Source organism: Podarcis bocagei (genome assembly GCF_964188305.1).
Source record: "Podarcis bocagei genome assembly, chromosome: 7".
In the NCBI taxonomy this organism is placed as follows: Eukaryota; Metazoa; Chordata; class Lepidosauria; order Squamata; family Lacertidae; genus Podarcis; species Podarcis bocagei.
This window is the reverse complement of record NC_138132.1, coordinates 94089281-94104920: the sequence shown is the minus strand read 5'-3', so window position 1 is coordinate 94104920 and position 15640 is coordinate 94089281. Positions and strand designations below refer to the sequence as shown.

The 15640-nt window shown below is 51.7% G+C and overlaps 2 protein-coding genes across 5 annotated transcripts in view; both read right to left on the bottom strand.

Moving 5' to 3' along the window:
• Window positions 1–15640, bottom strand: part of LOC308592420 (tigger transposable element-derived protein 1-like) — a gene marked incomplete at its 5' end in the record, with an annotated part of 444148 nt that overhangs the window by 146772 nt on the left and 281736 nt on the right. The window lies entirely within an intron of this gene.
• Window positions 1–15640, bottom strand: part of ZMAT4 (zinc finger matrin-type 4) — a 303658-nt gene that overhangs the window by 29849 nt on the left and 258169 nt on the right. For all 4 annotated transcript variants that reach the window (XM_081201037.1, XM_081201035.1, XM_081201034.1 and 1 more), the window contains one exon: window positions 4004–4100. In XM_081201037.1, the coding sequence (XP_081057163.1) occupies window positions 4004–4100 (97 nt within the window). The remainder of the gene's footprint in view (window positions 1–4003; window positions 4101–15640) is intronic.

The following is a 15640-nucleotide window of genomic DNA, read 5'->3' as shown; positions in this document are numbered from 1 at the left end:
CGTTGTTTACAAAGTGCTAGAACGTGGCCGGTGCATTGCACAGTCCAAAGGGCATGACTCGGCACTCAAAATGGCCATACTGGGTTCGGAACACTGTTTTCCATTCATCCCAGCCTTTCGAACAATTCAGCCTCACGAACAATTCAGGAATTAATGGCAAGGAGTAGCAATTCTTGATGGCAACCTGGTTCAGCTTTCAGTAGTAGATACATGGACGTAGCCTACTGCCCTTCTTTTTAACGAAGAAGATGGCGGCCCCAGCAGGGGACGTGGAGTGAACCCCCTGGCAAGGTTGCCATCTAGCTCCTCTCAAAGGGCCCCTAGCTTAGGAGCCGACAAGGCATAAATGTGGCCAAAGGGAATATCTGCTCCTGGCTGCAAGTCAATAGGGCAATCGTAAGTCCGATGGGGTGGCAACACCTCAGCCCCTTTCTTCTCAAATACATCCGCCAAATCCCAGTAGTGCTCCAGGATTAGGCTGGCATCCAGTGGCCCTGCCCCGTCTGGGGCAGTCCCATGCAAAGTGGAAGAACTGGGGGCCGGTCAGTGGGACTGCGCGGGTTCTGGCTTTGATGGAGGCAACATGGGGGGCTGGGCACAGACGTTGTGGCAGGAAGATGATGAGAAACACAGCGTTCGCTGTGCCCAGGAAATGGCGGGGTCATGCCGGACCAACCAGAGACTCCCGAGGACCACCGGAAAATGTGGGGTCTGGACCAGCTCAAATGTTAACAGTTCCTGGTGCCAGGGTGCCACCAACATGGCCAGCAGACAGGTTTCATGGTTAATGAGTGGGGGGTCCCGTCCAGGCCCACCAGTGGAACAGGTGATGCTTTTACCACCTGGTACTTCTTGGCGAAACTGATGTCCATGAAGACTCCAGAGGCTCCGGAGTCAATCACTGCCTCCAGGACCAGCTTGCCCCCCTGGGGAAGAAGAATGCAGCTAGGGAGCAGGAAATGGGGTGCACAATGACTCGGCCCCGGCTGAGCCCCTCCTAGCACAGCCGGGGCTTGTTGTTTCCTGACGCGAACCTCTTCGCCGGGCACCCTGCCATGAAATGGCCTCCCTCTCCGCAGTACAAGCATAAGGCCCACCTCCGACCCTTATCCTGGCTGGAGAGAGCAGCGGGCGGTACCTACTTGCATAGGCTCCTCCTTAAGCCCCACCGCAGCACTGGGCTCCTGGGGCCCCCTCAAGCGGCGCTCAGAATCCCTCTCAGACAGGCGTGAAAAAGTCTGTTAGGGCTGCTGGGGGGGGGGTCACCTGCGCCAACTCGTCCTTGAGGCGTGGATGAAGTCCCTGGCAGAAGTGGAACCAACAGGCAGCTTCGTTCCACAGGGTGTCCGCAGCCTACTGACAAAACTCTGTGGCGTACTCAGGAACCGGGCGAGTGCCCTGCTGGAGGTTCTACAGGGTCATCTTAGCGGTCTGGGCTCCCTGAACATGGGGTCATTGGCCTCAAGATACAGAGTGACCCAGGAAAGTGCCAGACCTGAGAGCAGGCACACCTGACTCCGTGGGGTGGGAAAGTCTGCTGTGCAGACTGCTGTGCAGGTGGCCAGCACTGGCTCATGAAACCCCAAAGGGCCCCACGCTCCCCCCTGAATGGGGTCACATCAGGCTGGGGCTGCAGCTGGGGCAGCAACCGGGGCTGCTCGAACCTCCACCTGGAGCATAGCTACCTGCGTGTGAAGGTTCTGCAGCACCGTGGTGAGATCTGTAGACCGGGCACTGTGTGTGCATGTGCCGGGGTGTGGGGGTGGAGGGTGAAGGATCCTGCCATGGCAGTCCAGGCCATGCTGGGAGCACCTGCTTCATGCTCCCTAAAAAAACCCACGGGGGCTGACTTAAAATGGTCAGCTGATGAAACAGTGAAATAGTGGGATTTTATAAATTAGGGGGGGGGAACATAAAACTGTTATTTCAAAGTTCTCTTTAAGTTTTCATGAAGAGCCAAACAGACCATAGAAATTTCCATCTCCTGATACCTGTACACACAAACAAGCTTAGGGGACGAGCCCAAATTTCATCATTGCACAATTGCAGGGTTTTAACAACAGAGAAAAATAAATAAATGAACAAATAAAAGTATATAGCACATGTATGGCTTTCCACCAGGTATTTTGTAATCCAAATTTCCAACTGAAATTAAAACCAGAGTAGCACTGAGGGCTTATACACACCTCCATTTGACCTGCCTCTTTCCCCCAAGGAAACTCAATCTTTAGCACTGGATCATCATCATTTCAGTAAAAATAAACTAAATCAAAACTTTAAAACATTTAAAAACATTTAAGAATGGCCTAATCTTTGGAAACAGGTTGCCAGAAATTGCATATTTTAGCCATCAAATGAACAACCCTCAAGGACATTCATAAATGCCCCTGAATGCTAATAATGAAGGGACAGATGTACCTCACCATGAGGGGCGTTCCATCATCAGGGGACCACTAAGAACCCCAAGGCCCATTCATGGCTCAGACCAACCGGACAACACTAAGGTGGAATCTGCACACATATAAAAACTATTCTGAAAATGCTTTTTAAAAAGCGTTTTTAAAAAATACATTGAATTTTCCATAAGGCCATCTAGTGTCACAATATATATCGCACTTAAAACACACTTAAAACGTTTTATTTGCAGCTGTATAGCTGAGTCCCAACTGACACGACTGCCAACAGGGGCTCACCTGCCGGCCATATGGTCCAAGATGGTTGATACTGGGGGAGGCAATCTTTTAGGTACCTGGATTCCAAGCTATTTTGGAGTTTGCATGCAAGTACTAATGACTTGGGACGCGGGTGGCGCTGTGGGTTAAACCACAGAGCCTAGGACTTGCCGATCAGAAGGTCGGTGGTTCAAATCCCCGCGACAGGGTGAAGCTAGCAGTTCGAAAACACGTCAAAGTGCAAGTAGATAAATAGGTACCACTCTGGCGGGAAGGTAAACAGCATTTCCGTGCGCTGCTCTGGTTCGCCAGAAGCGGCTTAGTCCTACTGGCCACATGACCCAGAAGCTGTATGCCGGCTCCCTCGGCTAATAAAGCGAGATGAGTGCCCCACCCCAGAGTCAGTCACGACTGGATCTAATGGTCAGGGGTCCCTTTACCTTTAATAATGACTTGAATTGGGCCCAGAAACTCACTGGACAAATGAAGCTTGTGCTCTTAAAAAGAAAACCTTATATTAAAAAGAAGCTGTGCTGTGGCATTTTCAAATGGTGAACTCCACCCCTGAGCAACTGCTAGAGTATTTCTCTTCTCCCCCTGGAGAAATTTAGTGAAATGATCCTCCTGATTTCTCTGACACCACCAGGGTGGATAACTTTTGAGATGCTGCTTACACATAGCTCTAATGTTTTGGCAACAACCCTTCCCCACAGCCTTTCTGTCTGTGACAAGTTAGCATGTCAAGAAGAAAGACTCTGCCTTAACCTTCTCTCCCATGTGCCTGGCATTATGAAGAAAGAAAGCTTCCAAGTACATGGCTCCTTCTGCTACATTCTGAAGTGATTCCAAGAGAGCTACACCATGTAGCAGTTCGAAACCTCTCTCACTCACGCAAGAGAGAGGATCAAAATAGAACTACAGGAAAAGTGAAAAGACAGGTAAACAAGGAAATTGGTTCCCAACATGTTTTGAGATACTCTCAAAAAATGCATGCTTTTGCTTTGTTCCCAGATTTCCCTTGGGTTCAAATCTCTAAATGCAGTGGAAGCCAACTTGCGCAGTTGTCTACTTTCCTGTTTTTAAATGTCTAAATCTCTCTCTTGCTAGGAAAACCCATCTTAGGTTTCCTGTATTTGAGAATGCAATCCAAAAACTTTCCTCCATGCCTGTCTCTCCATTATGATCATACTCAAAAGTCAAGGGCACAACCCTAATTTCCAAAATAGATCTGATTGAAGATGGGGGGGCAGTGCCCTTATGCCCCCTTTCTCAGACTTACTCACCAAAATGTCACACCCAGCCAGCCAGCCAACCAACAAAGGGTTACTCACTTGGTCTGATGTTTGGACCCCTTCAGGTGCGCGTGATACTGTTCTATGGAGTTTAGAGTGACATTGCAGATGTTACAGGTATAGCTCCGCTTAAGACCTGTGGACAGAATGCATCAGAATTAGTTGCACTGTGTTATACTCACAGTGAATTATGGCAACATTTTGCACACACTCTTTGTCTGGCTTTCTGAGCGGCTATTTTGAGCTACAGATCTGCACAAACCTCTGCAAATACATTCAGAACAAGCCAATCTGCCCCTTGCTAATTTTTAGGATCTTCAGATTGATCTGTATATGACACAAATTGACCTGATTTGGTTCATGATTTGACCAAACACAGCGCACATCCCGAGTTTTATATCCCACTGCTCTCATACTTAAATCCTTCTATTGAAGCTTAATGGTGCTCAGTTGTGACTGATGATTCCCAAAATGTATAATCTTACATTATGTCTCCCCATTGCTGCAACAGATGGTTCTGCAGCCATTATCAGCTTAACATATGCTACAGTGAATGCCTGAAATTTGGTGACAATCCCAGACAAATTTTATAAATGTCTAAAAACTGACAAGATTCAGAAGTAAATGTTGACAGTCACCTAAAATGTGATTGTCACCATTCACTTGCATATAGGTCTGAAAAGTAGGGAATAGTGTCCATTTGCACATGCTCAGAAAATTCATTTTGGACACTGCATTATAATACATGTTATTATTAGAAATTTGGCTGTGTTTATTAGCATGAATTCACATACTGGAATGATATCACCTGACAAACTCTTGTCTGGTCAACTACTTAACAAAGGAATGTTAATATTCCTTAATGGTCTGACATCTCTGTCCAGTCTGTAAAAACAGAGCTGTGCGAACATTTTGAAATTTCTTTTTTGACTGTTTGTGAAATGAACAAGAATGCAATGAAACCCTCCATATTTATTTATTTTTTGAGGGGGGGGGAGAATGCTGTTATCCTGACTTAACTGTAGGAGGTGGCTAAGGCTTCTGTTTTCCTCCCTTGCTATTTCAGCTTTTGAAAAAGCTTCTCACGGGATAATGAATGTTCTCTCTGCAGCTTCCCATAGGTCACACTTCATGGAACACCTTGGGGACTGATGTAGGGATGTGGGAGAAAATTACCAAAAATGGAAAAGGGAGTAGAAATGGTTTCTTCATCCCATGACCAGAATGGGAATAATCCAGCTGCTGTTTTCATTCCACAAATGATATGTAATTGATTCCCCCCCCCCCACTGGATTGCATCATTTGCATTGAAATTAATGGGGTGGAATGCCAATATAATTTGTGCAATTTTGTCACAGCAGACAGTGAGACAAATAATGTTGTTTTTGGCAGAAAACAAAGGACAGTGGAATGGAAACAGTGCTTCATGTGACACAAGGTGGGATGGAAAATGACACCTTCTTGCATCCCTTGAATGATGCCACATTATGTTGCTCCCAAGGTATCCCAATAAATGCAGTTAGTAATGTGAGGCTCTCTCTGCAGCCTCTCTTTGGTCACACCTTCTGGGGAGACCTGTAAGATCAGCAATAACTGCCTCCCAAAATCTTTGGGGAATTTTCTCTCACCTCCAAAAAGCAGTAGAAAATAGCAAGATAACACACACATTTCCACAGGGAGACTATTTTCACAAAACTGGAGGGAGGGGGGGATTGGTCCAACCCAGAGGGAAAGTGACAACTATGAATTTGGACAGAGACAGAGAGATGCAGACAGAGGCAGAATTTTCTGCTGGAGTTGGTCTTGACAATATAAAGCCCAGTGCTGCTTGCTTGCCGAAACAGTTATTTTGCTACCTGCCATAGATGTCTACTTGCTTCCACAGTGCTCTGCACCTCTGATTGTACATAAACCAGATATTATAAAGCACCACAAGTCTCCACTGTTTTCTCACTCCATGAAATCAAAACTCAGCAGCAAGCAACACCCTCACTGCTCAGGGGGATGGGTAGCATGTAGCAGTATTATCACAACTAATGGTTTAAATAATGAATTGTGTTAGGGATGGGGAACCTTTTCCACCTGAAGGACCAGATTCCTTTCTGAGCAGCCTTCCAGGGGCCGCATGGTTCTGGTGGGCAGAGACAAAACTGGAGTCCCAAAAACCCCCAACATTTCCAAATGGACTGGAAAAACCTTAATTTTTATTTTATTTATTAAGATAATTTCTACATCTCTAAGTGGAGTACAGAAAACTAAATCAACAATAGACAACCAAAATAATGAATGTTACAAAAAAAACCAAAAACATTTAACACAAATTACTAATAAATCAATCTGTATATAACATTTCCTTCTACTGCTTACCGTATTTTTCGCTCTATAGGACGCACTTTTTCCCCTTCAAAAATGAAGGGGAAATGTGTGTGCGTCCTATGGAGCGAAGACGCCGTAGCCCCGCGACCCTCTCACGGCTGGAGAGGTGAAGCGCAGCTATGGCAGGAGCCTCTACAGCCCCACGTCACCTCTCCAGCCGGGAGAGCGCACGCGGGGCTAAAGAAGCACCCCGCGACCCTCTCCCGGCTGGGGAGGTGACGCGCTGCTATAGAGGCTCCTGCCATAGCTGCGTGTCACCTCTCCAGCTGGGAGAGGGTCGCGGGAGGCTGCTTTAGCCCCGCGCGCGCTCTCCCGGCTGGGGAGGTGACGCGCGGCTATAGAGGCTCCTGCCATAGCTGCGTGTCACCTCTCCAGCTGGGAGAGGGTCGCGGGAGGCTGCTTTAGCCCCGCGCGCGCTCTCCCGGCTGGGGAGGTGACGCGCTGCTATAGAGGCACCTGCCATAGCTGCGTGTCACCTCTCCAGCTGGGAGAGGGTCGCGGGAGGCTGCTTTAGCCCCGCGCGCGCTCTCCCGGCTGGGGAGGTGACGCGCTGCTATAGAGGCTCCTGCCATAGCTGCGTGTCACTTCTCCAGCTGGGAGAGGGTCGCGGGAGGCTGCTTTAGCCCCGCGCGCGCTCTCCCGCCCGGGGAGGTGACGCGCTGCTATAGAGGCTCCTGCCATAGCTGCGTGTCACCTCTCCAGCTGGGAGAGGGTCGCGGGAGGCTGCTTTAGCCCCGCGCGCGCTCTCCCGGCTGGGGAGGTGACGCGCGGCTATGGCAGGAGCCTCTACAGCCCCATGTCACCTCTCCAGCCGGGAGAGCGCGCGGGGGGCTAAAGAAGCACCCCACGACCCTGTCCTGGCTGGAGAGGTGACGCGCAGCTTTAGAGGCTCCTGCCAAAGCTGCGTGTCACCTCTCCAGCCGGGAGAGCGCTTGCGGGGCTAAAGCAACCCCCGCGACCCTCTCCTGGCTCGAGAGGTGATGCGTGGCTATGGCAGGAGCCTCTCCACTGCGCCTTTCCGCTGCTCCCTGACCTGCTCTTTGGGGCTGGTGGTGGGCTTCCCCCCCCCCCAGCCCCAAAGAGCAGGTCGAAAGGAACCTGAAGCCTGGAGAGCGAGAGGGGTCAGTGCACACCGACCCCTCTCGCTCTCCAGGCTTCCAAGGTAGCCGCCTGAACGCACCTTAAACGACACCTTGTTTTAGAGCAGGAAAACAAGAGGGGGGAAGTTCTCCCCCTCTCTGTGCAGCGCCTCCTGCCGCTTCACTGAAGGGGCGCTGGGCAGAGAGGGGGAGATTTTTTCCCCCTTGTTCTCCCCCCTCTAAAACAAAGTGCGTCCTATTGTCTGGTGCGTCCAATGGTGCGAAAAATACGGTAAGTGTCTCTCCACTCAGCACCCCTCAGCATCCTGGCTTTCAGGACTCCATGCCTCCATGCTGGCTCTCACTGAGGGCCCAAACAAATGCACAAATCACCCCCCAAATCTCACAATGAAGGAAGTTCCTGAAACCTGCTGACATCACCTACATAGGTTTGTTTTTAATGGACTGGTACCCAAGTGGATGCAGCTTCCTCAGTTGCATGGCGAGTTCCCACCTCCCACCAGTAGAAATAAAGACACGTGACACAGATATTTAAGGTTAATGGGCGAAATTAGGCCACAACTTTATTGGTTACAGGTAAAGAGTGGTACTGGCTTAGGCATTGGTCCTATCAGACTACCCGGCTTCAGCCTGCTTGCTTGAAGACCGGGAAGGGTTAACACCAGCAGGGGGAGCCCTGCTGATGCACATCAACTAGGGACTCCCCCGGGGTCACCGCTCGGGGGCGCACTTTAGACCCTGGCCTCCATAGGCTTCGGACGAGGCCACGCCCCCCGGAATCCTTTACCGGACTACTCTTCAATATTTGGGGGAGGTGATGGCACTCCTCCCCCCCAACAGATCTGCATAACAATACCCCTACCAATGCCTAATCGCCAAGACCAAGTGAGTTGTGACGATTTGCTATGAAGTAGGTGAAAAACCAAATGGCCTGTGCTAATTTGCCAAGTGGAAAAATTTCCTGCCACGCCCCTTAATGGCGATCAACCAAGGTCCATAGCAAGGTCGAAAGGGGAACCTTAGAGGGTGGGCAGGTGGGAAAACCTTACCAGCTGAGGTGACCCAAGGCGGGAGATCCCGGGGCCATACTTGCCTTAAATGAGGCAAGCCATGCCCCCAGAGCCAGCTGATTGGCTGGCTCAGGGGATGACACGGCCCCAAAGATTCCCCTGTTCGCGCGGGGGCTGAAGCCAGCCTCTGCGCGTATGTTGCGGGCATGAGCCCGCAACACCACCTCCTCCTTATGTCGGAAGTGGCTTTTCCCAACAGTTCAGTTGCACCCCACATGGAGACAGTTTTATCTGTTAAATAATTTTTTATTAATTTTTCATTAATAGCAATCCAATATAAGCCACATTAATACAATACCAAATCACAATACAATTAAAAGAGCCAATTATCCAGTTCCAAATTAAACAATTTGGGGTGACTTCCCGTGTTCTGATTATCAGTAGATGATGATGTTATTCCTTGGTCCTGCTCCAGTTCTCTTATTTAATCCAAGTACCACAGTTCCGATCTTAATTCTTTATTTTAACAGTCACTGGTGTGATGACTTTCGTTTGTATTTAGCTATTCCATATCTATTAATTTGCAAGCGGAGTTTATATCCTGTAACTTACTGTGTGAAATATTTGTTTATATTGGTCCTTCTCTTCATGTTGTAATCAATCAATCATCTTCAGCCTCATGCCCCCCCTTCAAGGGCTGAATTCTCAATTATGCCACAGCTTCACGCCATCTTGCCTTTTCAAACTGAAAGTGAACTGGCATCTGACCATGGCTTTGGGAAAACTTCCAGCATTTTCTTCTTTCAACCTTTCCAATCTACTAACAAGCTGTTGTCTTGCCAAAACCATAAGCATAATAAATCAAAGTTAGCGCCCTCTTTAGAAGGTAATGCCACCAATCCTCACAACATTTTCACACAGTCTATTTGTTCAAATGATCCATAAAAAATTATGAAGTTCTTGTTATTTCCCTCTTGCATTCCATTAATAGTTGTAATCCATGGATAATTAGATTCATTAGTAATTAATTCTTCTTCAGTGAAGGTTTGCTGAATCATAATGTAGCAGGTGTTTTCAGTCAAACAAAGACAAAGCAGGGGTTCGAGGAAATGACCTTATTTTATAGCTGCAGCTAGACCCCAGTCCTAAACAGACTGGAGTATTGATCTCAGTTCAGATAAAACTTATATACCGTAGGTTTTTCAGAAAGCAAATCTGCATGATGTATGAACATATTGTATTGTAGTCCACAACTCTGACATGATTTATGAAGCAGGGTGTTCTGTTAGCCAAGAAACTGACATGATGTATGAGACATTTGACATGTTACAGATAGGATGTAAAGTGGTACCTCAGGTTACAGACACTTCAGGTTACAGACACTTCAGGTTACAGACTCCGCTAACCCAGAAATAGTACCTCGGGTTAAGAACTTTGCTTCAGGATGAGAACAGAAATCGCACAGCGGCAGCAGGAGGCCCCATTAGCTAAAGTAGTACCTCAGGTTAAGAACAGTATCAGGTTAAGAACGGACCTCCAGAACAAATTAAATTCTTAACCTGAGATATCACTGTACAGGATTTTCTGTCTGTCAGGAAGGTTGACATGACATTTGTCAGGGCTGCCACTCAGTCCCAGCTCACATAGGACCACGTTAGCCAGCGTTCAGGTTAAAAGAGTCTTTATTGGATTACAGCTTCCATTTCCAAACTGCAATATGCAGCCCTACTTCTTCTAGGTCAGACCGGCGAAGACCCGTCTGAGTCTCCGCCTCTAGCACACCAGCTTAATACCCTAGCCTTGCTCCACCTCCTGCGCCTTTCCCTCCGTCTCTGGGTCCTTCTGCCCCCCGGGGTCTCCTTTTTCCTACTCTCTTCTGACGCGGACCCCCCTGACCCTTCCGCCTCCTTGCGGCGGGCTTTGGGACCTGGTTCACTCTCTGGGCTGCTTACTGCGCCAGCTTCCGCTACATTTGAACTTGGCGCGCGCGCCCAACTCTCAACCTTCCTCTTGATCGTTTCGTCGCTCCCCGAGGTGGGCGTAACTACTCCTGACTCATGCCCTCCCTCCTTCTGAAAGCCTCCGGAACCCGATATCTGGTCCCCTTTCTCCCCGCTGTTCCCGTCTGGGTACGTGGGTCCCGATCTCCAACTGCTGCTCTCTGATTCCTCTCTGGACCCTTCTTCCTGGGGTGTCCCCCTGCTTTCCCCCCTTGCTCTGACTGCTGGCGCTCCCTTCTGGGAATCCTCGGACTCACTGGATAAGCTCGGCGATCTCGGTTCGTCATCCCCACTCATCTTTCCTTCGTATTCCTCCCCCTCGCTCTCTGTCTCCTCCCTTCTCTGCGTCTCTGCTTCTGAACCCCTGACATCCATCCCCCCCTCGAAGCCCCCCCTTCCCCCCTCCCCACTTTCAAGGGTGGTTGCAGGGTGCTCCATCATCACAGGAGTGAATGCCGGATACAGTTCGCTCCTCGTTGCTGGCCGCCAACTGAAGACCTCCGAGTCTTCCTCCTCGCGTTCGTCAACGGTGAGCTGCTCCGCCTCCATTTCAGTGCCGCCGTGCTCGAAACCGAGATCCTCCCCGCACACGTCCATGTCAGTCTCTGCGTCGGTCGCTTGACCTGGCATCTCCAGCCACCTCCGGCGCCACTGCTCCTCTGGCCGATCGTCCCACCAATACGAGGTGTCGGACGCCGAACCCTCCGGTGACCCCTCTGGGGAATGTGTGCGCTGTGCGGGCTCCCCGTCCGAGTCGAAGCCATGGAACGTGCTGGAGGAAAGTGTGGGCGTGAACAACCAGTCGTCGAAGAAGCCTGCTGGCATGGGTCTGTGTGGGAAAAGGGCATGAAACTCGTCCTTGAGCAGGGGTTCCTCCAAAGCGTAGTCTGGCACCCAGCTATTAGCACTAGCCCGGGTGCCCTCTCTGGCTAGGAGGTATTCCACTCCGTCTTCCCCCCATCTGGAGTCCAAAATCTCTGTGACTTCGTTGATGGGGTCCTGCTGTGGCAATCTTCCCGCCTCCGACCGCTCCTGAGACGGACTCGGTGCTGTTCCTGGTTCCTGGAACCTGTGAGGTGTCCTGTAGGGAGTGAGCACCGACCTGTGGAACACCGGATGCATCCTGGAACCCTCCGGGAGCACCAGCCTGAAAGCTACTGGGTTGATCTGCGCTTCGACTTGGTATGGACCGAGTTGCTTGTGCCCCAACTTCTTTTTGGCTAACGATCTGGTCGGCACTGCGTGGGCTGCCAACCAGACCCAGTCTCCCACTCGGATCTCTTCGCCAACCCGCCTGTGCTTGTCCGCTTGCACCTTGTATGCGTGCTTCGCTAGCTCCAGCTGCCGTCGGAGTTGATCGTGGACCTCCTGCAACTCAGATGCGAAAGCGTCCGCCGTCTGCGGTTCCCCTTCCCCCACTCTGTCCAGTCCCGGGAAGGTTCTGGGATTCCTCCCATTGTTGGCGAAGAACGGTGTCACCCCTGTGGACACGTGCTTCGTGTTGTTGTAGGCGAACTCGGCGAGCGGCATGTAATCCACCCACGTTGCAGGCTGTTGATTGGCATAGCATCTCAGGTACTGCTGCATGATGGCATTGACCCTCTCCGCTTGCCCGTTGGTCTGCGGGTGTCTCGCTGATGTCAGGTTGATTTTGACGTTCAGGAAGCCCATCAGCTTCTGCCAGAAATTCGAGATGAACTGGCGACCGCGGTCGGACAGTATAGACCGCGGCAGCCCGTGCACTTTGAACACGTGATCTATGAACAGTTTGGCTGTTTGTTCTGCCGTGGCCACCTTCGCACACGGTATGAAGTGTGCCATCTTGGTGAACAAGTCCACCACCACTAGTACAGCCGTCTTGCCTCTCGAGCTGGGTAGATCCGTGACAAAGTCCAGGGCCACCCTCTCCCACGGTTCAAACGGCGTTTGCAGCGGTTCGAGCAGTCCCGCCGGTGGTTTGTGCACCGGCTTGGCCCTCTGGCAGGTGTCGCACCTCGCGACGTAGTCCGCGACTTCCCCTCTCAGTCTGGGCCACCAAAAGTCCCTTGCGACTAATTCCACCGTTTTTTCCGTGCCAAAGTGCCCGGCCGTGGGTGCGTCGTGCAACTGCTGCAGTACCTTGGCGCGAAGTTCATCTCCAGGCACGTAGATGGCCCCTTTACGTAAGAGCAAGCCGTCCCGTATCTGGAACTCGTCGCTCTTCGCCGTGCCCTTGTGCACCTCGGCCATCTTCGCCTGCGCGAATGAGTCGTCCTGCAACGCCCGCCGCACCGCCTCCAGGTCTACTGTGGCTGAAGCGCACGCCCACGCTGTTGGCGCGAAGATGTGCATGGCTGCCGCTGGCGTCGCCTCTTCGAGGTATTGCGGTTTTCGGGACAGTGCATCCGCCATGATGTTGGTGTCGCCTGGGACGTACTCTATTCGGAAATCGAAGTCAGCAAAGAACTCCGCCCAACGTATCTGCCTCTGGTTCAGGAACTTCGCCGTGCGCCAGTGCTCCAGATTCTTGTGGTCCGTGCAGACCTGCACCGTGTGCTTGGCGCCGATCAGGAAGTGCCTCCATGCTTTGAATGCTGCATGAATGGCAAGCAACTCCCTGTCCCAGATGGTGTAGTTCTGCTCCGACTTGCTGAGCTTTCTGGAGTAGAACGCTCCCGGTCTCCAGACCCCCTGTGGGTCCCTCTGCAGCAGGACAGCTCCCACTGCTCTATCGGATGCGTCTGTCTCTACCCGCATCGGTCTGCTGGGGTCGATATGCAGCAGTTGCTCTTCCGACGCGAAGAGACGCTTGAGTGCCTGAAAGGACTGCTCTGCCTGCTCCGTCCAGATGAATTTCTTTTTCTTGGAGCTTAGCGTGTCCGTAATAGCCGCCGTCTGCATCGCGAACCCTTTGATAAACTTGCGATAGAAGTTGGCGAAGCCGACAAACCGCTGGACCTCCTTCCGGTTGCGCGGGCTCTTCCAATCCAACACCGCTCGCACCTTGGCGCTGTCCATGGCTAGCCCCTTGTCCGACAACTTGTAACCCAAGAAATCCACCTCCGTCGTGTCGAACTGGCACTTCTCCAGTTTGGCGTACAGCCTATGCTGCTGCAACCTCTCCAGCACCTCCCGAACGTCTTGGTCATGCGCTTGCTGCGACTCGGAGAATACCAGGATGTCATCCAGAAAGCAGACGCACTTCTTGTAGAGGAGTCCCGCCAACACATGATGCATGAAAGCTTGAAAACAGTGAGAACCGTTTTGCAATCCAAACGGCATCACTCTGTACTCGTAGGTGCCCAGAGGCGTGAACATGGCTGTCTTCCACTCATCGCCCTCCCTCATGCGGATGAGATTGTACGCCCCTCGCAGGTCCAACTTGGTAAACACGCGTCCCTTGCGCACCGTCGCCAGTAGGTCGTCAATCCTGGGCATGGGGAAATCAGAGGGCTTGGTCATCTTGTTCAAGAGGCGAAAATCCACCACCAGCCTCTTTTGGGGCGTGTCCTTCTTCTTCACAAAGAAAACAGGACTGCCCCCTACTGCCCTGGACTCCCGGATGAAACCGCGCTCCAAATTGTGATCTATGAACTGTTTGAGTTCCTGTAGTTCATCCTCAGACATGGAATACAGCCTCCCCTTCGGTAGCGTCGCCCCTGGTAGGAGGTCAATCTTGCAGTCATATTGCCTGTGCGGTGGTAACTTGTCTGCCTCCTTCTCGCAGAAGACCTCCAGAAAGTCTGCGTATTTGTGGGGGACTGCTTGCAACGTTCCCAACTGCAGTTGTGATTCCTCCTCCTCTCCCTCCTGTCCGGGCAGGATGCAGTGTTCTGCGCAGTAAGAGGAGCCGAAGATCAGCTGTCGCTGGTACCAAGCCAGTGTCGGACTGTGCCTGTCCAGCCAACTCATGCCCAACACAATGGGTGTGTCCGACAGTCGTGTGACGTTAAAACTGATGACTTCCCTGTGGTTGCCAAGGCGCATCACCATTGGCGGCGTTTGCTTCACCACCTGCCCCCCCAGCAACTCTCTGCCATCCACTGTGACGACTTGCAGGGGCAGAGTGGCCGGCAATAGCTGTATAGCGTGCTGCTCCACAAAATCCTGTGCTATAAAGTCTGCGTTGCTTCCAGAATCCACAGAAAGCGGGACTTCGATAGTGACGCCATCGGGCAGCTGGAGAGATGCTGTGAGTTGCACTACTGGTTTGGGTGGGAGGGGGTCTGTGGGTTGCAAGATCGCTGGGGACTGCTTCAGTGATGCGTCTGGCTGGGCCCCAGTGCCTCTGTCTCCAGCCAGACATCGTCGTTTCCCTGCTGGTGTTCGCTGTGTTGCGTGGCCGCTTTCACCGTTGCGGAGGCTGCAGTGTGCTTGGAGCTCCTCTGGGGACACTCTTTCGCCAAGTGTTGAGAGCTGTCGCATATATAACACTTCCTGGTCCCTCTAGGAGGTTTAGTCTTGACTGCCGCCGGTGCAGGGGCTCTGGTAGCTGACTGAGCCCTGGCTCCTCCCACCTCCATAGGTTCCACTCCCCCTCCTGGCGGAGGTGTAGATTGCGCACGCGTAGCGTCCCTGGGAACGAAAGAGAAACTTCTCGCTGCTTCGCGCCCTCCACGTCCTTCGTCTCTGCACCACGGACGTTCTTCCAGCCTCACCCCCACAGTCAGCGCCCTTTGGACCACCTCCTGCGTGCTCCGGGGCCTCTCCCCCCTCGCAATTTCGTCTTTAACAGCACTGCTTAATCCCTCCCAGAAGAGGTCTCTGACTGGGGGCGAATCCCGGTCCCATTCCAAGGCACTGACCAGCGCAAAAAAGCGGGCGTGATACTGGCGTACGCTCGCCCTTCCTTGTTTCAGTCCATGAATCTCCCGTCGGGCAAGATCCACGTCAATGGTAGATAAAAAGCACGCATCCATCGCTTTGATAAAGGCATCTGCATTCTGAAGCGCCGGATCTTTATCCCTCCACAAATTGCGTAGCCACGCTTTAGCATCCCCATGCAAATGGGATAGTATAAACCCCACTTTCTCTTCCTCATCCCTAAAGTCTTTCGCCAGCAGTTGCAGTGCGCACATTACGTCTGCTCGAAAATTGGGGTACTGTTGTAAATTCCCATCGAAGTGAGCCACAAGCCCTCCTGCTCTCCGTGCCAACCCAACCCCCTCCAGTCTGGGTCCTGGCTGCCCATGCTTAGCCAATGCTTCAAAC